Source organism: Neomonachus schauinslandi, chromosome 10 (genome assembly GCF_002201575.2).
Source record: "Neomonachus schauinslandi chromosome 10, ASM220157v2, whole genome shotgun sequence".
NCBI lineage: Eukaryota > Metazoa > Chordata > Mammalia > Carnivora > Phocidae > Neomonachus > Neomonachus schauinslandi.
In genome coordinates, this window is record NC_058412.1 from 15,789,188 (window position 1) to 15,811,317 (window position 22,130).

Sequence of the window (22,130 nt, forward strand, 5' to 3'; positions counted from 1 at the left end):
ATCTCACGCAAACATAAGGAAGGGGTCTTGTTTAGGTCACTGATCACTGCGTTCCCTGAGTCTTGGAAAATGTGCTGTTAAACCTATGGTGTATTTCATCAATTGTGTTTACTTCGGCCGGTAGTATGGGGAGCTAGCTGGGAGCTGATAGTAAGCCAAGAGGTTCTTTTTTGTTTTTCTCTTCTAATATCAAACATAACAATGAACACTTGCCGACTAAGGATACTACTAGCTACTAAGAGAAGGCACAGCACTGCTGCTATGTATTATCTGTCAGTGATGTTTCCGGGTCAGTACTTATATTTTAGACAGATCATCCTTTAGCCAGTCAGCTACCATGTCAGCCATTTCCTGGGGAAAATGGAGGATAAAAGCATGAGGTATTTTTTTCTCACAGAGTCGAAAATCTCCTTCTGGAAAATCTTTCTTTATGTCTTCATAGTATTCCGTTGGACACCAAGCATCTGTAGTTCCATAGTAAAATGTAAGCTAAAAGGCAAGACAAAAACATTCCATTAGCAAACATTTTCCTCTTCCAACACAAACATGACACCAGCAACCTGCAGTGCTTTGAAAACAGCTCGCATCCCTGGCCCTGTAGGCTAGTCCCCAGGCTCCCTCCAGAGCATGGCTCTCTCAAGGCCGTGACCTTCATGGTGTACGGGAGCCAATTAAGAGGCATCTGATGGAAAGAAACCCATCCCCATCTAGGGAGAGTCTTATGTGAGAGATCACCCATGAGTCACTAAAAGGGCGTGCCAGCCAAGTTGTGTACATCGAGGTTGGGATGGGCACTGGAGAGATGACTGGTGAAGACAAGGACGAGTTACTGAGACATAATCACTGAGTGACTAGTGACCATTCATTCACTACACACTTCACCGTTTCCATGCACCCACATGGTAGGCAGATGCAATAGGTTTGTTGAATGCATCCAAAGATGAATCAGATAGACTCAGGCTTCTCAATGTAGCAGATGAAAAGTGACCAGAACCCTGGTAACACTTCTACGAATAGGCTCCGTGTAGCAGGAGAGCATGTTGATTCAGTGGGCAGGTGACATACTCATACTTCAGGTGAGAGCAAGCAGCTGCATGGAGACAGAGTCTCCGTGAAGACATTATTAAGACCCTTAATGGATACTGATCTAGACCTGCCCATGATACACACACACATACACACACACACACATACAGGTAACCCCTTGCTTTTCCAAAGTCTGTGTTCTGCTGCTTCGCTTTTATGAAATACCTATGTTAGTACCTGTTTTCGCCAACTGAAAGAAATCCAAAGAGATTTTCGCTTTTATGAATAAAGGCTAAAAGTGAAAGTAGTGTTCAGTGTTTGTTTGGCAGTGGGCAGGTAGAGAGGCTGCGTGTTGCACCCGGAGCACCTCCCCCCCCGGAACGCCATTCCACATCCAGCCACCAGAGCTTTGAACTGTGTCTGCAAGCATCTGTGCTTTACCTGAATTTACTGTGTGCACCCACTAGCAAGATGTGTCCTAAGATATCAGAAAAGCCTACGAGAGCTTATTTTTGGGGTCTGGGAACACTCGAAAAATTTTCACCATATAGGTTAGAGGTGATGGCTTTTTTGCTTTATGCCGTTTCAACTTATAAAAGGTTTCACGGGAACGCTCGACTTTCAGATAGTGGGGGAAAGAGGAAGTCCCCAGGACTTCACACAATGAAGTGTCATGATAAGGTCTGCACGGTAGGCCGTGTACTCTGGCTACAATGGCGACGAGAGGCTGGAGGAGTCAAGGGGAGGTGGGAGGACAAGACAGGCACGTGTGTTACTGTCCACTGATTCTGCTCGAACAGCCATTAAATCCATTAGCTGAATATGGACAAGAGAGACTGCGCTTATAAAAACGTTGGTCTTTATTACAATACCCTTATGACTTAACCAATGTTTAAAAGGATAATTAATACTGTAAAGAGGAAAATATGTGACTTAGTAGTCCAGAGAGTCAATTACTAACAGCTAAACCTGGAAGTGCAGACTTCCTATGAATTACTTCACAGAGATTTTTCTGGGTGTCACCTGGGGTCTTAGTTTTGAATGCTGCAAAGGATCTGTGGCTCATAGGCTGCTCACTTATTCCTCCCATTCTCCTGGTTTTTGCTCACTGCAACCATTTCTGGGCACTGCAAAGGCCTTAAAACGGAAATTCATTTTTCCATGGCTCGTAGCAGAGTGTGAGGTCCTTCCTGTTGCTGGAGACCAGAGGACCTGGCAGTGGCCTGGTTCCTTCCTTCGGGGGTCAGTGTCTCTATAGCTCAGGTGTGGTGTGTCCTCACGGCCAGTGGGTGACTATTCCTGCCAGGGCCACCCAGCCACAGCTTCCCTTTGAGGTATCCTGGGAGGACCAGCTGCCTGCAGGCATTAATTACCTACCAACAGGGCTAATTAATAACTTTAGGTTCTCTCTACACCACGTCCTACCCTTACCCACAAGAACCTTTGAAATTCTATCTGGGAAATAGTGTATGGAACAGTCATCGTGCCCAGTGGTTCTGCACTTCCTCAGAGTAGGAAACAGTGCTGCAAAATCTGGAAATGCTGACTTGGGCTCGTGGCCGTCAGGGGTGTTCCTCTGCTCCAGCGCACTCTCCTGCCGGAAGATTCCTGGACACCGAGAGAGGCACTCTGGGAGCCCTCAGAGCAGCACAAGCTGGTGGTGAAGTCCTGGGAGAAGGCCTACTATGAAAGGGTCAACCGGAAGGAGGGCCAGGCAGAAAGAGCCTCTCCGACGAAGAGGACTATCACCATCCTGCACCCGCTGCTGCTTCTGCCTCACATCTCAGAGACTCTTTCTATGGCGAACTCAGCATTTACTTTTCAGTGAGGCAATCACCACTTGAAATGTCTCTCCTGAGAAGTCCAGCTTGATGAGCCTCAGCACTGGGGAAACACCATTCCTTCCCTCATGCATGAAAGTGTCAGACAGCTGAGCAGGAATAATACACATGGATTCCAGGGACCCTACACCTAGCTTCGGGTATCAAGAGACAAGTCATGTCCAAGTAGTTATGGGCATGCGCTACCCAAGGCATGTACTAGGAACCTTAACACAAAGTGTTCAAGACGGCCTAATAGTGAGGATTCCAGATTGCCCATATGTTCATCTAATTTTATTTCTCAATCCTCCATGACCAGTAACCATTTAGAGTGGGCTAGATATTGTTAAATCTCTAAGTGATGGTGCGGTAAGGTCTTTTTTTTTTTTTTTTTTTTGTAATTCTTCTTCAGACTATATTCACTGAAGGGCCCTCTATGAAAATCTTGGCTTACAAGTAAAACACATGGTTATTCGAATGCCTTTACATACACTGGCTCAAGATACTTCCCGTCCCTATAGATTACAAGTCATAGGCAATAGATCTGAACAGAAGACTCTGCATCTGTAACCCTAAACAGGAAACTGAAAAAGGATGGGGTGTGTAGAGGTACTAGTGGGGGTTGGGGGCAGATAGGTGAAGTAGAAAGAAAGGAAGAACTGGACACCAAAGCATGGTGGTTAAGAGTGTATACTACTGTTATGTCCATATGTCAAAGCAAATTGCCATCACAACACATAATAATGAACTGATAAAAACTGAGAATAATGTGCTAAGGTCTGTACTCATGGAGTCCTCACAACAACACTCTGAGGAAGGCATTTTATCCCTATTTTATAGAAAAGGAAACTGAGTCTTAGTGGGAGTATGTTGCTTAAGTTCAAACAATTAGCGAGTTGTAAAGCTGGGTTATAAACCCAGGGACAACATTCCTAATCAGTTCTTTTTACTACTCTTTACAATTAACAATGAACTGACCCAACCAAAGAGGCAAAGAATCTGTACTCAGAAAACCATAAAATACTCATGAGAGAAATTGAGGAAGACACAAAGAAATGGAAAAACGTTCCATGCTCATGGATTGGAAGAACAAATATTGTGAAGATGTCAATGCTACCTAGAGCAATCTACGCATTTAATGCAATCCCTATCAAAATACCATCCACTTTTTTCAAAGAAATGGAACAAATAATCCTAAAATTTGTATGGAACCAGAAAAGACCCCGCATAGCCAGAGGAATGTTGAAAAAGAAAAGCAAAGCTGGCGGCATCACAATTCCGGACTTCAAGCTCTATTACAAAGCTGTCATCATCAAGACAGTATGGTACTGGCACAAAAACAGACACATCGATCAATGGAACAGAATAGAGAGCCCAGAAATGGATCCTCAACTCTACGGTCAACTCATCTTCGATGAGGCAGGAAAGAATGTCCAATGGGAAAAAGACAGTCTCTTCAACAAATGGTGCTGGGAAAATTGGACAGCCACATGCAGAAGAATGAAACTGGACCATTTCCTTACACCACACACAAAAATAGACTCAAAATGGTTGAAACACCTAAATGTGAGACAGGAGTCCATCAAAACCCTAAAGGAGAACACAAGCAGCAACGCCTTCAGCCTCAGCCGAAGCAACTTCTTCCTAGAAACACCGCCAAAGGCAAGGAAAGCAAGGGCAAAAATGAACTATTGGGACTTCATCAAGATAAAAAGCTTTTGCACAGCAAAAGAAACAGTCAATAAAACCAAAGACAACCGACAGAATGGGAGAAGATATTTGCAAATGACATATCAGATAAAGGGCTAGTATCCAAAATCTATAAAGAACTTCTTAAACTCAACACCCAAAGAACAAATGATCCAATCAAGAAATGGGCAGAAGACGTGAACAGACATTTTTCCAAAGAAGACATCCAAATGGCTGACAGACACATGAAAAAGTGCTCAATATTGCTTGGCATCAGGGAAATCCAAATCAAAACCTCAATGAGATACCACAGCACACCAGTCAGAATGGCTAAAATTAACAAGTCAGGAAACGACAGATGTTGGCAGGGATGCGGAGAAAGGGGAACCCTCCTACACTGTTGGTGGGAATGCAAGCTGGTACAGCCACTCTGGAAAACAGTATGGAGGTTCCTCAAATAGTTGAAAATAGAGCTACCATACGATCCAGCAATTGCACTACTGGGTATTTACCCCAAATATACAAATGTAGGGATCCGAAGGGGTACGTGCACCCTGATGTTTATAGCAGCAATGTCCACAATAGCCAAACTGTGGAAAGAGCCAAGATGTCCATCGACAGATGAATGGATAAAGAAGATGTGGTATATATATATACAATGGAATATTATGCAGCCATCAAAAGGAATGAAACCTTGCCATTTGCAACGACATGGATGGAACTGGAGGGTATTATGCTGAGTGAAATAAGTCAATCAGAGAAAGACATGTATCATATGACCTCACTGGTATGAGGGATTCTTAATCTCAGGAAACAAACCGAGGGTTGCTGGAGTGGAGGGGGGTAGGAAGGATGGGGGCGGATGGGTGATGGACATTGGGGAAGGTATGTGCTATGGTGAGCGCTGTGAATTGTGTAAGACTGTTGAATCACAGACCTGTACCTCTGAAACAAATAATACATTATATGTTAAAAAAAAAAAGAAGAAGAAGAAGATAGCAGGAAGGGAAGAATGAAGGGGGGAAAATTGGGAGGGGGGACGAACCATGAGAGACTATGGAACCTGAGAAACAAACTGAGAGTTCTAGAGGGGAGGGGGTGGGGGGATGGGTTAGCCTGGTGATGGGTATTGAGGAGGGCACGTACTGCATGGAGCACTGCGTGTTATACGCAAACAATGAATCATGGAACACTACATCAAAAACTAATGATGTAATGTATGGTGATTAACATAACATAATAAAAAAAATGAACTGACCCATGTTATGAAAACACAAAAGCTAAAGACTGGAGGGAGAGGGTCTTAAACTGGCTATGAGAATTGAGTGTGGTCAGCAAGGGCAGGAGCACACCCAACATCTGTACTTACATCCTTCTTCACAGTCTATGTAGTTCCAGGGCGCTGCATGTCATGGGCAGGATAACTGCTGGGAAATTACTGGAATTGTTACCTGAGAATCTCAGGCTATCAGCGGCACATTTAAATCCAAAGGTTTGTAAGAAGATAAATTATTTCCTGTAGTTTCTTTCTCCTTGGCACTTGCTTTGATATGCATGGGACTTGATAAGAAGTACACATTATTGAATGGGAATTATTCTGTGTTTCCAAATTGCTGTCATGTTAAGTAATCCATTTCTCTATTAAACACAAAATTTAATTTTCCCAGTTTTTGTACATTTTGACTTCTCAGGACTGCTTTTTGCTTTTCTTCATGTGTTTTCTGCGGTAAGGTGGAATTATGGTTACTATGGTCTCTGTGCTCACAGACATATTATCGTTTAACCTTTCAGTGTGCCCCTAAGGAGATATGTCCCTGCAGAAATGTCCCTGCAAATGGTTGCAGTTTGCCACCATACAGAAACCACATTTGTCTTTTCTCATGTGGGTGTTTTTTTCTCTCACTTTTTGCTGCTAAAACTCACAGATTCAAAGCAGTCCCACTAAAAATGACTCTAACCGTATCTCCCATCTGGTATTAGCTAAGTGGTTGAAATTCACCAGTGAGTAAAACAGCTCTGCCCTGGAGAAGCTGCCAGACGGGAAAAACACAGGCATGTACAAACTGGCCCTTCAACACAATAGGCAGAGAGAGAGGTACTGTTACAGGAGCCCAACGTAGGAAAACCCGAATTCTGCCCTGAAGGAGTCAACAAAGCTTTGTTTTAGTACACGTTTTGTATTGCTGGCTTTTATGCATTACTAACAGAGGATTTATTTTAAGAACAAAAGAAATGCTAGAAACCATCTTATGACCTAAGTTTATATATTTGATTTAGCTAATAACTAATAAAAATCACTTTCAATGACATATCTTAAAATAATAAACATGAAAAAAAGCACAAAAATCTCTATCTGGTGGTGTACACACACACACACACACACACACACACGGGAATACTATTCAACCATAAAAAGGAAGGAAATACTGCTGTTTGTGACAATATGGATGGCCCCTAAAGGCATTATGCTAAGTGAAGTAAGTCAGAGAAAGACAAATACTGTATGATTTCACTTATAGGTGGGATCTACCAAAAAAAAAAAAAGAACTCCTAGAAACAGAGAACACATTGGTAGTTTCCAGAGATGGGGGCTACGGGGGTGGGAGGGATTGGGTAAAGGTGGTCAAAAGGTACAAACTTTCAGTTATGAGATGAATAAGTCCTGGTGATCTAATGCACAGCATGGTGACTACAGTTAACAGTATTGTACTGTATACTTAAAAGCTGCTAATATAGTAGACCTTAAAAGTTTTCATCACCAGACATTTAAATTTATAACTACGTGAGGTGATTATGTTAACTAAACTTAACTGTGGTAATCATTTTGCAATATATACATATACCAAATTCATCATGTTGTATACCTTAAACTAACACAATGTTTTGTGTCAATTATATCTCAATAAAACTGGAAAAAAAAAATCTCTGATTGTATTACTTCTCTTTGTTCAACAATCCAGTAGGACTATAGGCATTACAGGAATCACAGGTCTAATAAAAGGAAGTTTTTCATAGTCTTTGAATGTTATTTATTTATTTAATTTTACTTATTTATTTTATTTATGTATTCATTCATTTATTCATTTATTCATTTTGTTAACCCTACGGATAAGCTGAATTTGAGAAGCTCCTTAGAACATAATTCACCACATAGCCAAGTTTGGTATAAACTAGTTCCTGGCGGTTAAACAAATTGAACTTCCTCTCTTCAAGTGGTCTTCAGGCAATCTGTTTCATGATAGAGCGTAGACCTGAGCAGAGGGGTAAACGGTATTTCAGGGCTAATATACTCAGAGTGAAAGGGCTTCTCATAAAGCCTTCATGTTCTATTATGGTAAAATAATCTGTGAAACTGCTCAAGTTCATTATGCAGTTACAGGGGGAGAACGGTGCAGTGGGTGCAATGTTGAGAGCTTGGGCCCTGAGCCATACCTGCCTCGACTGGAATCTTGGTTCTTCCATTTATTAGCATTGTTATTTTGGGCCAATTTCTTAGCCTCTCTGTGCCTGTTTCCTTCTCTGTAAAGTGTGGGATGGTAAGATCAGAAAACAAGCGTATCAAGTACCTGACATATAGTAAACACTCTAAAGGGCAGTTGCTATTCTACTGCTGATGACAATGAAGACAAAGGGATCTCTTGTGGGGGGTAACATCTGTCTAGGTTCTTCCCTACAGTGGGAGCTGTGCTCAGGTCAGAAGAGAAAGCAGCCACATGACTTTAATTTTTAAGAAAATATATTTTCTTCTGATAAGCTGCTTTTGATATGTCAGGCTCAGGAAATATATAAGTATTATATGCTTTCTTTCCTTTTTTTAAAAAAGATGTATTTATTTTTGGGGGGAGAGGAGGGACAGAGGGAGAGAGAGAGAATCTCAAACAGATTCCCTGCCAAGCATGGAACCTGACATGGGGCTTGATCCCACAACCTCGAGATCATGACCTGAGCTGAAATCAAGAGTCAGTTGCTTTAACCGACCCAGGCGCCCCTTATACACTCTTTAAGCCTAAAGCAAAGCGCTTTACTATATACATTATTATCATATAGTACACACACACACAGACATGCTGTATTCCCGAGAAGATCATGGGGAAAGACACTGGTTGGAAGATCCAAGATCAGCTGTCAACCAGATACACAGTGAAACACAGCCCCTGTCTTCAAGCCGCCACTCACGCTTGGCTCGCTGAGGTGACTCTCACCACTTTTACTTATTAACGAGACCTGGAGCCTACACTGCAGTGCTATCTGGGCATTCCTGGTTGAGTGTTTTCTAAAATGAAGGACGGCACCAGCATTCGAAGACTGTCACTTCGCCTCCTGGTAGGGTTCACAGGGGGAACTCCCGGGCTCTCGCAGCAGCAGAGATAAGGCCCCCTGCTTTCCTGGGCTGCTTCTGCAGATTCCTCTGTTAGCATTCCATGAAGAGCTGTAGCTCCCTGGGTGCCCAGTACGTGTACAAGCTGACTTCTTTAGAAAGAGTGCTGAGCTGTCACGCTGTGCCGCAGGGGAAGCCCGCTGCATTGCGAGAGTAACCACAGAGCAATGGTGTAGATGCTCAGGGAAGAGACACATTTTCTCCTTCGTGCTCTGAGAAGTCAGAAAAATTGTCATTCCTGCTTTCTCCACTTTTCCTCTCCTTCTCAGAAATAACTGCCACCTGACAGGTTTGGGTCTGTTTTTTTGTTTTGTTCTTGTTTTGTTTATGCTCCAAGAAGCCAAAGATCAGATACAAAGCAGCTAGCTGCCTACCAAGGGGTCAAATCAGTACCTGCACATCTAGGTACCCTCCAGCTAGATCTCCCTGTCCTGCCTTTATTTTCCTGTTTGCATCCCCCCCATCCCTCCAGCTTTCCCAGGCTCAGGGTACTAACCCTCCTCCATGCATTCCACCCCTGCAGAGAACCCAGGGCAGGCTGCTGTTTTCCCTGGATAGTCAGACCTGCACCCGCAGAAGAGGTCTACTCTGTAACATAAGCCTCTTTTCTGTTATTTAAAAACCACATTCCTCTTGGGAACAGACGGATAGCAGTCACTAAACTTTACAATTTCACTGCAGTCTTTCTGAGCAACCCTTTTTAGGAACTTGAAGAATTGCTAAAGAAAGGGAGATAGTTTAGGAAATTCATTTTCCAATTTACCTTGTTTCCTTTCTTCCTTTCATCCAGAATTGGCTCAATTATCATTCTTGAGAACATGAGAATTAAAATCCCCAAAGATGAAGAAACGTGGCTGAGGATGGAGGTGACAACACAATCCTTTATGACCAGAGCTGTCTTCCCTGCGCAGGCACCTCAGGGAGCGGTGTGACTCAAGGCACCAAAGGAAGTGGAGGAGGAGGAGGAGAAAGGCCGGTGGGTTACTGACTGGACCCCTCTCCAGTGGCTACAACTGAGCATCAACAGGCTTGCACAGTGAGGCTCTCTCCTTTCTGTGTGACTCAAGTGTAAAGGGCCAGAACACGCTCCCAAATGGAAAGCACTGGACAAGCTAGTGACTGGCTTTGTCTCTTTCTTACCCGGGCCTGGAGTAAGAAGCTGACCTGAGGCATCAACTCTCTTCTGGTGAGGCTACAGAGTATGAGGCATCGGGAACAAATTTATCCTGTTTCTGTTTCTCCCTAGTCATATGCCTCAGGAAACTGGCAGATGTGCTCAAGGGTCTTGTTTAACTAACTTAGAGAAATGGCCAAGTGCAGCTCATCTGAATTCTCTGCACAAGGGTACTGGCCCAAGTCCTGGTAAAGATTAAGTACTCCTGCGCTTTCCTTCACCACTGTTTGTTCCTGTACAACATTTCCCTTAGGCATCTCAAGGGGAGCAGTGGCTGTGACCTAGAATGGGGCTGGGGCATTCCAGGGTCTCTCGGCTATATATTTAATATCACCAAAATCTTTCACTGCAGAATGAAAATATCTGGGAAGGAGTGTGTGTGGGGGGGGGAGAAGTTAAGCAAATAGTCTTTTTAAAGCACTCAGAGGCATATCTAGTATATAACTAACTTTATGATAATAACAATAGTAATAATAATAATAAACTTTTTAGTGCTTAGCCCATGACAGATACTCTTGAAAGGTCTTTACATCAATTATAGCATTATATTTTTGGAACAAATGTATGATATTAGATACTATTATTAAACCGTTTTATTGATGAAAAAAGGAGGCACAGTGAGGTCACATAACTTAATCAAGGTTCCATAAGTAAGCCAGTGGTAGAGCTCCGCGCCCCCCATAATCCCTCTCATTTGTTAATCCAGCCACATTCCTAGGGATGACTGATATGAACTGATCGCCCCCAAGGATCAATCTTTAGATGTCTTCTCTCCATATACTACTCCTTTTTGTTACTGTTACCCAGGCTCATGGCTTCGAGTCTATCCTCATTATATCCAAATCCAAATTCCGCCCCGACCACCATTCTAAGCTTCATACCATATGTCCAGCTGCCCAGGCTGTGGCTCAGAAGACTGCTCCCCAGTACACACCAGCTCCTTGCAATCTCAAATGATTGAGATAAAAACAAACCTATGTATTTCCAGGATGATTATGACATTCTGAACAGGTTTCAGATGACACAGGCAGAACTAACACCATCAGTTTCAGACAGAGGCGTGGCGGAAGGCAGTCCTGGCTAGCTGGTGCAGGCAGACTTCCTATGCCCCGCTAAGCAGGACGTGTGCGTGTCCGAAGGATTTACATGCCCGAGTCTGCAAACAACTGCACAAGGTTCCCAAAGGCAACATGCACCTCTGGGCTCAGGGGGGCCAAGAAAGAGCCATAGCAGAGGGGTTCCTGTTCCTGAGGACATTCTGCCCCTTTCCCAAACCTCCCTGTCGCCCTGGGTCCCTGGCCCCCTGGGGGCAGGGACAGCACCACTTTGCAGGTGGCCCCTTGACGGCTGCCCGCCTTTGTCACAAAGCTGCACCTCGTGTGTCCTTGCCGGGAATGATCTGAGACCCTTGCCGACTGACAGTGGTGTTCAGATTCGGTCTGGCAGGAGCACAGACCAGCTGTTTCCATATGCCTAGGCCAGAGATGGTCACGGCAGTTTAGAATTTCCCTCCTAAGTGAGTTTTAAATGAAAACTTCAAGTTTCTAAACCAAACACTAATTCACTTTTCTGTGAGTGAGACATACATTCCCTTACAGTTTAGAACAATGACAGAACAAGGGACTGCTGACCTATTTGCCTCAGACACACCAGGTGGCTCATAAAGCAGAACATACCCCAGGGGCTCCCCAAAGAACTGGGACTGGGGTGGCGAAAAGGTACAGCTGATTCTCTTACTTGGGTTTATTCTCTCCTGGTTCTCATTCCCATCCCTCCCCCTCCACTCCTGTCTTGTTCATTAGCTCCTCTACTTCCTCCCAACCTTTTAAGCTGTGCTCCCAAGGATCAATCTTTAGATGTCTTCTCTCCATATACTACTCCCTTTTGTTACTGTTACCCAGGCTCATGGCTTCAAGTCTGTCCTCATTATATCCAAATCCAAATTCCGCCCCGACCACCATTCTAAGCTTCATACCATATGTCCAGCTGCCTGCCAGACATGTGTCTGCTTGGGGGTCCCACAGGTGTCTCAAACCAAGTACCCACATGAACTACTTTCTCAACCACCTCCCATGACTTGCTGGTACTTCTCCCACGTTCCCTATCTTGTTACCAATCTACATAGGAAACATAATCTGAGACTCTTCCTTCTCATTCTCTCATGTTCTATTAGTACAAGTGCTTCTGATTCTACTTCCTCAATCTTCCCTATCCTACCTCCTCTCCGCCCCCATCCCACTGCCTCAGTCCTTGTAAAAGCCTTCTGAATGATCTCCCTATCTCAAATTTCCCTCTGCTCCAATATTTTCCAGACATCCCCCCCAATAATCCCTCTCATTTGTTAATCCAGCTACATTCCTAGGGATGACTGATATGAACTGGTCGCTCTCAGCTGGCTAGCTGTTCACGGATGGCACAGGCTTGGATAGGTAAGTCGCTATGTCAGATGGTGGTCAAACATTTTGTATATCACCCTGATCATTACCCCTTTGCTGAAACCATGCACTAGCTCCCCAACAGCTCAAAATAACCTCATCTTTTTAGTGTAGCATTTGCCAGCACCCAAGCCACACCATCATGCTGCCTAACCTTGTCTGGTGTCACAAGAGTAGGACCTCCTCACTGGGGCGTCTATGGGTCCACGTGAGTTCATGTGGACGCGGTGACAGCGGGGGAGGGTAATGTAAACTTGCTTGGGAAACAAATGACATCTTTATTTTTGCTAACCTCTAACTATAATTTCGTACTTCCTTCAATTAGGAATATAGGCAACAAACAATAGTTGTATGAGTAACACCTATATTTTGTTACCTATAAAACTATGGAAATTTTCAAATCACAGGAAACTTGAAGATAACTAAAAAGTTATTTATGCTCATTGCTACAAATTTACAATTTTAATTCTGACTATTATATCTCATTATTTAATGTGTTAATAAAGGTGCACATACTATATACCACAAATTTGTTTTTTTAAGTTATTGTGATAACTGTACTTCAATACAATTGCTTTTTTTGGTAGTAATTTCATGTATTTATTTTACATACTTAAAAATGTTATTCTGAGTAGGGGTCCATACATGAGAGGGACAAAGAGACCCCTGGCACAAAAAAGGCTTAGAATCTATACCCTGATGGCTTCCCCATCCATCCATCTAGTATACATTAACTTATTTATTAACTCTGCAGGTATCATACATTGTTCTGAGTCTTTAGAGATACCAAGATGAGAAAAACATAGTTTCTGACCTGTAAGTAGACAAGCGGGGCAAACTGACTACTTAAATACTGTGTAAAAAATGCAATATCATAACTACACAGGGAGCCAGGGAAGTTGCAGGAGGGACATCTAACCAAAACCAGGGGCTGGGGCTGGGGAAGGCCTCTTGGAGATGACAATGGAGCCAAGTTTTATTTATTTATTTATTTAAAGATTTTATTTATTTATTTGAGAGAGAGAGAATGAGAGAGAGCACGAGGAAAGAGGGTCAGAGGGAGAAGCAGACCCCCCGCTGAGCAAGGAGCCCGATGCGGGACTGGATCCTGGGACTCCAGGATCATGACCCGAGCCGAAGGCAGTCGCTTAACCAACTGAGCCACCCAGGCGCCCCTATTTTTTTTTTTTTTTAAGATTTTATTTATTTATTTGACACAGAGAGACACAGCGAGAGAGGGAACACAAGCAGGGGGAGTGGGAGAGGGAGAAGCAGGCTTTCTGCCGAGCAGGGAGCCCGACATGGGGCTCGATCCCAGGACCCTGGGACCATGACCTGAGCCAAAGGCAGACGCTTAACAACTGAGCCACCCAGGCGCCTCTGGAGCCAAGTTTTAAAGGACAGGTAGGATTCAGTCCGGTGAAGACAGAACACGATCTATGATGCCACAGGTCATGGTACACTCTTTTAGAAACAACTATGAGTCTGGTATATTTGCTCCAAGAAAGGGAAACAACTTTATGTAGTACTGAAGCACTGCTAATAAATGCAACTGTCTGATACTGTGTATAATGTCTCTAGACCTGGGAGGGAGGCAGGCAATCAGCCCAGTAGATTTTTCAGAGTTAAAAAGGCCCATTTACCTCAAGAAGATAAAAGTTCTCTTCACATGGACAATGGAAATCCAGTGGTAGAAAATTTGAATGTAGAGCCAAAGCCTGCTGATTATGGTATGATAGTTTTCTAGGGGATCAGAAAGAATCCCAAAGCCGTCCACATGATGTAGTAGAGAGACTATTTTTAGACTTTCTTGTGGCTTCCTGACTAGATGGCACAAAGACACATTTTTCAGAACTGTTTTAAAATTTGTTGAATAATTGAGATACCTTAAAATATTTTTGCAACAAAATATGTGGTTCATGGAGTCTCCACACGGGACAGTCCTGGATAGGTAGGAAGTTTTTGAACCCCTATATTTGCGGCTGAAATGGGACAGAGTATCCTTGACCAGAGTATCTAAGAAGGGATATGTCTAGTCTTGGAAATCGGTTTTCAAGTTGAAACACTTATCAGGATTGTTTGGAAGGCAAGAGGCAATGCCCACCACCTTCCTAAGACTATGTGCCCTTTCAAGTTTCCTTATTTTCTCAAGCAGACTGGGACGTCTGTTGAATCAACCTTCACCAATATTAAATTACAGCATGTTTCCTCTTTCTTCATTACAGAAACAAAAAGTTGTAATAAACTTTCTGTCTCTCTGTACCTCGTTTTGCTTATTCTAGTGGAGAGATCAAACCGAGCCGGTACAAAGGATAATCAATTAATGGCAAGGTAGTTTTGCATCATTAAACTAAACAATGCCTTGCTTTCCCAAATTCCACAAGTCCTTTTAGTGCTGTCTTAAAAAACAAAACAAAACTATTCTCTGTAGTTGGAAAAGTTTATTCCTGTGACTGTGTTAATAATAACCTTGAAATGGCCTGCCATCTACCATTATACCCCCATTTCTCTTTTAAAAGTTTCCGTGAACTTACAGTCCTGACACAGTTACCATAAGCAGACTTCGATCTGGGAATGATTACACTTGCATATGGATTTAACTTAGGACAGGAATAAGTTAGCACCTTCTTTTGACCTCTTTCTGAGCACAACATACAAACAGAATCCAGAAATGATGAGTACTTTATAGCAGCTGGCTTCCACAGGTGGTAAGACAGGCTTTGACACATGATGGGTCTAGTCATTCTGCAAGTGTGAATTTTGGAAGTGGGCATCTTATTAACTGGGAATTGAGTTGTTTTTATGAACTTCTGGCCTTGAGAACTTAAATGCATTTTTGAAACAAATTCACTTATAATTTAGCTGAAAAATAAAATACTGTTTTTCTTGTATTTTTACATCCTTCAGTGACTGGAAACAGCTGAAAGCCCTGGAGAAAAGTGTTTTTCTGAGGCCCCAACCTCCCCCATTCAGCTAGTGAGGGTTTCCTTCTGGCTTCAAAATTTCAATCTCTAGCCAAATGCTGTTTTAGAAAAAGATGACCACTATGGCCATAAGTCAAACACAGATTTTCAAAAGTCCTCTCCGGGTGAAGTTCCTATAGATCAATATTCTGAAAATATTTTTTTAAGAGAACATATACATTTTTGCTTTAAGATAATTGTATTGGGTTCTAGAAATATGAATTAACACTGTAGCAAGTTGAAGTCAAATGTCTCAAAGTTTATGAAGACATTCTAAACCTAAGGGGAGGGTATCTGAGATATGACTTGCAGACTGTAGGTTCTTGGGCCCTGGAAGAGCTGACTACTCAGCAGGGCTCACTGCACTGGGCCCTGCAGATGTCACAGCTCAGCACTGACTGTAAAGCTCTAGATTCTAGATTAGCACAGCCCCCCAGAAATAGATAAGCACATATGTACTTTAAAACTTTCTAGTAACTACATTAAAAAGTATAAAAGAATGGATGAAATTACTTTTAACAGTCTATTTTATTTATCCCAATAGTCTAAAATATTATCATTTCAACATGTAATTGATGTAAAAATATTATTGAAATATTTTATCTCTTAGTACTTAAGTACTAAGTTTCTGAAATCCAATATGTCTGTTATACTTACAGCACATCTCCTTTCAGACTAGCCACAAAGAACCACACGTGGCTGGTGGCTATCATATTTAGACAGTTCAGTTCTATCCTCTTCAGAATGGACAGCAGACAAATGATGCCATGGGAGTACCAGAGCCACCAATTCTAGGGTTCTTAGACATATTCTCAAACACAGTACCCTCACAGTTTCAGAGACTGGTGCTTCCAAATGTGTTTTGTGTAAGACTCTAACATTTGGGGGTGCCTGGGTGGCTCAGTCAGTTGGGCGTCTGCCTTCGGCTCAGGTCATGATCCCGGGGTCCTGGGATCAAGCCCCCCACCAGGCTCCCTGCTCAGCGGGGAGTCTGCTTCTCCCTCTCCCTCTGCCCCCCTCCCTGCCCATGCTCTCTCTTTCTCTAGAATAAATAAATAAAATAAAATAAAATAAAAAAGATGCTAACATTTGGAGCAGTAACTCCCAAATGCTAAATATTTCAATCTTTGCCTTTCTGCACCTCCTTGTATAGAAATCTGGTCTTGGTGTCAGAGCTGAACATTCCTATTCTAATGCACTGGAGAATAAAGAAAGACAGGCTGAGTCAACAGGTCATAGTGATGTTAGTTCTTGTCCAGTGTTTTACTCACATTTTGATATAACTCATTTATTTGATAAATATTATTGAGATCTCCTCAGTATAAGACCCTAGACAGAAGCACTGATTCTAGAAACAAACCTAACAAAAACAGGTGGTAAACTTTATTTAAGAATATACTGAAGTGTATAGTCAGCTTTACTTACTTCCTATGCAACTTTCAAGATCTGCCTTATTTGAACTAGAAGTAGAACTCTATGTGAAATCTACAAACCCTTGAGGTCTTACAGACTCTTAACCAATTCTAGCACTTCATGCTCAGTAAATATTTCTGCCCATCTACTTACTTCCTTGTAGCACCAAAGTGATTACCTTAGGTAAGTATGTCTTTATGGTTTCGTTGTCTCTCTTCACCACCTTCATCATTTCCTGGCCCCCAAGGTAGGCAACATTAGCTACATTTAAAAAAAAGAGTCAAACATTTAGAATACAGAGAACGAACACAAATGTCAAGTTAATTGGATTTAATTCCTGTTCCCCCTTTCCTTTCAGCAAGCACTGTCTTGCTGATGTGAGGTGTCACTGAGGCCAAGAGAGGTATGTTCCCCTTACCTGCCTTTCTCGACAGTGGCACACAGCAGCAACAGGACTGCCGAATGTCAGCCACCACAGCTGATGGGGTATGCTGTACCCGATCGATGTGTTTTTGTGATTTAAGGAGTAAAAGCACACACTTCTACAGCTAACTCATGTATACCAGGGAAACTGCATGCAGTTACTAATGTGAAACTTTCCTGACCTTTTATTTATTTATTTTTTAAAGTTACAACTAAAATGAATGTTTATTTTAAAATAGGTTTAAAGGCTCCCTAAGAGTTTTTACTGAGGGTTAGTCCCATTGTACTGACTGCATAATGAGCAAAGTTGACCCTCTCCGTTTCAAGACGTCACATATCGGAGAAAGAGGAAGAGAATCAGAGACAATGTGAATTTATGTGGCTTTCTCATACTGGTCTGCAAATTTTCATTAAATGCTGTGTGCTTGGGTTCCATTTTGATTGGTGTATTACTGTCACTTTGCTTGCTTTTCTGTCATCATCTGCCTGATATATGTGTCCTTTTCTTTATTTTTCAATCTTTCCTCATTTTGTTTTAAGTATGTCTCTTGAAATCATAAGCAGACCTCTTTAAAAATGTAATTTGAAAGTATCTCTTAAATAAAGGGACTTAACACAGTCACATATATTAATATAAGAGAGATCTGGTCTGACTCCAGTCATCCTGTTTTGTATATGCTTTGCTTTCTTTTGATTTCCAACTCTCCTTTCTACTCCCTTTAGTGAATGATGTTTTCTTCTCCTATTTATTTTAAAGTTCATTTATTTTTTTTAAGTAATCTCTACACCCAACATGGGGCTCGAACTCACAACCCTAAGATCAAGAGTCGCATGCTCTTCTGACTGAGCCAGCCACATGCCCCTTTACTATCTCTTAAAAATTTCTTTTCACTAAATAGTCTGAAAGCACAAATTCTGTTTTTATTCACCAAGTGGTTAGCTGTACCTAAAATTTTGGAAAACTTGTATTTTTTTCTATTGCTGTCTGGAATTAATCAGTGTCAATAATCTCTCCATCCAAACAAGGTGGCCCCTGGCACCCTGCACTTTCCTCATGCCTTCCTTCTACCCTGTCTCCTCCTGGAAACTATAGGTAATAAACTCTTACTCCAAAGGCAGTTCTCCATGCATGTCACTTTACCACCGCTGATTCAAACAAATTCTGGACACACTGTAAAACAAGGAGACCGAGCTGGTATTCTGGGGAGGTCAGTGCCCTGGTTTTGTAGGGCAGAGTAGTGGAGGGGAGAGAGCTGCCGAAAGAGGGGGTGGGGAGGAAGCTCCAGAGATCAGCAGAGGGTTTCTCTTCAGCTCCAGCTAAGTACTAATTGGCACTATCATGTCGGACACCACCAGAAGCTGGGGAAAGAACCACCTGAAAGGACTTGGAGGGAACAATGCCCAAACTGGGAGTAGTTATTGTTTCCACTGGCCTAGTAGGAAAATCTTGTAATTCATGGTGTATCAACTGTAGAACTTGGAAAAGTTTTGCCTTGGTAATGGGGTGAAATTAGCCCTAAACTAAATGTGTCTTGCAACCAACTAACAAAGCTTAAAAGCAAGAACAGAAAGTATTAAACTATTTCCAAATAACATAACTGTCCTGTAACAAAGCTCAAGAATATCTACATAAATACAAAAATATCCAGCACCCAAAAAGGTAAAATTAACAATGTAAAGCATGCCATAAACAGTTATCAAACATGCAAGGCAAGAAAATACAACCCAAAATAAGGAAAAAAAAATAGTTAAAACTGACTCCAAAATGACAAAGATAATAAAATTGGCAAACATTCAAGTAATGGTGCTGGGAAAACTGGATATACACACACACAAGAATGAGTTGGACCACTACCTTATACCGTATACAAAAATTAATTAACAATGGATCACAGTCCTTAATTTAATAATTAAATCTATCTATAAAAGTCTCAGAAGGAAATATAAGAATAAATCTTTGTGATCTCAGATGAGGCAATGGGTTCTAAGACATGACACTAAAAGCACAAGTGAGAAAAGGAAAAATAAACTGGTTTTCATAAAAATTACCACCGTTCGCACTGTAAAGAACCCCATCGAGAAAGTGAAAAGACAACCCAAAGAATGAAAAAAAAAAATCGTATATCCAATAAGGATCTAGTATCCAGAATATATAAAGAACTCTTTATATAAAACTTGATTAAAAATGGGCAAAAGGGAGTACCTAGTGGCACAGTTAGTTAAGTGTCCAACTCTTGGTTTTGGCTCAGGTTGTAATCTCAGAGTCATGAGCTTGAGCCCTCCATTGGGCTCCACACACTCAGCTTGGAGTGTGCTTGAGTTTCTCTCTCCCTCTTCCTCTGCTCCTCACCCCCACGCTCGCATGCGCTTTCTTTCTCTCTCTAAAATAAATAAATAAATCTTAAAATAAATAAATAAATAAAAATGGGCAAAGGATTTGAATAGACCTTACTCTAAAGAAGTACAGATGGCCAGTAAGTGTGTGAAAAGCTGCTCAACATCATTAGTCATCAAAAAAATGCAATCAAAACCACAGTGTCATACCACAGCACATCTAACAGGATGGCTACAAGAAAAAAGACAAACAAAAGCCAGTGTTGACAGGGATGCAGAGAAACTGAAGCCCTCATACACTGTGGGTGGCACTGTAAATTGGTACAGGCACTTTGGAAAATAGTTTGACAGTTGCTCAAAATGTTAAATATAGAGTTACCGCATATATCCAGCAATTCCATTTGTATGCACAAACCCAAGAGAACTGAAAACAGAGGTCCACAGAAAATTTGATGTGAACATGTACAGCAACACTGTCCATGATAACCAAAAAGTAGAAACAATCTGTATGGTCATCAACTGATGAATGGAAAACCAAAATATGCATAAAATGAATATTATTGAGCAATAATGAAGTACTGATACATGCTACAACATAAATGAACCCTGGACACACCATGCTAAATGAAAGAAGCAAGTCACAAAGGGCCACGTACTGTATAATTCCTTTTATGTTAAATGTCCATTATAGGCAAATACATTGAGAGGGAAAGTAGATTAGTGGTTGTCAGGGACTGGGGGAAGGTGGAAATGGGGAGTGATGGGCATGGGGTTTCTTTTTGAGGTGATGAAAATATTCTAAAGTCAGACATTTGTCAAGGTTGCATTACTCTGAGAATATACTAAAAAACAACCACTGAAAAGTGAGTTTTATTGCATTTTAATTATATCAAAATTAGGCTATTTTTTAAAAATTGGTATTCACAGATATTGAAAGTTTTATAACCTATTCCATATATTTGAGAAGTGAGAAATATTGAGCATGTTAAAGAGAATTAGGGAAGATATAAGAAAGACTCATATCAAACTTCTAGAGATGAAAAATACACCGGATGGGATAACAGCAGAATAGATATCATAAAAGAAAAATTAGTGAACTGAAGACATAGCAATAGGTACTATCCAAAAGGAAACACAGAAAGAAAGAAACTGGGGTGGGGGGGGGGCAAGGGGAAGACCAGAACCTCGGTGAACCACAAGTGAACTTCAAAGTGGTGTCATACATCATATACCATGTAACTGGAGTCCCTGAAGGAGGGAGGTACAGAAAAAATACCTGAAAAAATATTAAAATATTACAACCATAAACCCACAAATTCAAGAAGCTTAAAGAATCCCAAAGCACAAGAACCATGAAGAAAACTATACCAAAGTATATAATGAATGGCTTCAAACTAGTGATAAAGAGAAAATCTTAAAAGTAGACAGAGAAAAACGATTTACAGTTGACCCTTTTACAGCATGGGTTTGAAGTGTGTGGGTCCACTTATACACGGATTCTTTCTGATAAATACAGGACAGTACTGTAAATGTATTTTCTCTTACTTCTGATTTTCTCAATAATGTTTTCTTTTCTCTAGCTTACTTTATTGTAAGAATACAGTATCTAAAAATGCAACATACACAGCATGTGTTAATTGACTGTTTATGTTATTGGTAAGGCTCTGATCAACAGTAGGCTATTAATAGTTAAATTTTGGGGGAGTCAAAAGTTATACACAGATTTTTGATTGCACAGGGGGTTGGTGCCCCATCCCTCATATTGTTCAAGGGTCAACTGTATTACATACAGAGAAACCAAGAGTTAACATGACAGCAGATTTCTTCTTGAAATGATGTAACTAGGAGACAATGGAGGAACATTTCTAAAGTAATGAAAGGGGAAAAAAACTTGCCAATCTATAATTCTATAGTCAGTGAAAATAGCTTTCAAAAATGGAGAGAAAATACATTTCCAGACATACAAAAGCTGAAAGAATTAACTATCAGTGGAATTACAAGAAATGTTATGAGAAATACTGAAAGCAAGATGATATCTGATGGAAACTGTGTCTACACAAAGAGATAAAGGACATCAGACATAGTAATTATGTGAGTAAATTTAAAATACATTTCTGTTATTTATATCGCTTTATAAGACAATTGACTGTTTAATTGAAAACAGTAATAACATATCAAAGAAGTAAATATATAACAACAGTATCACAAATGCTAGGAGGGAGAAAGGGCTCACTGTTGTTAAGTTTCTTATGGCATACTTCAAGTGGTATAATATCATTTGAAGACTGTAAGAGTTAAAGGTGTTCATTGTAAATCCTAAAGTGACCACTGACACAGCAAAACAAAGAATGACTAATAAGCCAATGAAGGAGATGAAACCATAAAAAATACCCAACTGGTTCATAGGAAGGTAGGAAAAAAGCAACAATGGAACAAAGAACAAAGGAGACAAATAGAAAATATATGTCAGGATTA

General features: G+C 41.3%; 1 protein-coding gene across 1 annotated transcript in view; it reads right to left on the reverse strand.

Moving 5' to 3' along the window:
• Positions 1 to 272: 272 nt before the first annotated feature.
• The window catches only part of LDAH (lipid droplet associated hydrolase), a 105,118-nt gene continuing 83,260 nt past the window's right edge, over positions 273 to 22,130 (reverse strand). Inside the window, exons 6-7 of the mRNA XM_021697462.1 lie at positions 17,077 to 17,159; positions 273 to 489 (exon numbers count right to left, since the gene is read on the reverse strand). Of these exons, the coding sequence (XP_021553137.1) occupies positions 298 to 489; positions 17,077 to 17,159 (275 nt within the window). The 3' untranslated portion in view covers positions 273 to 297. The remainder of the gene's footprint in view (positions 490 to 17,076; positions 17,160 to 22,130) is intronic.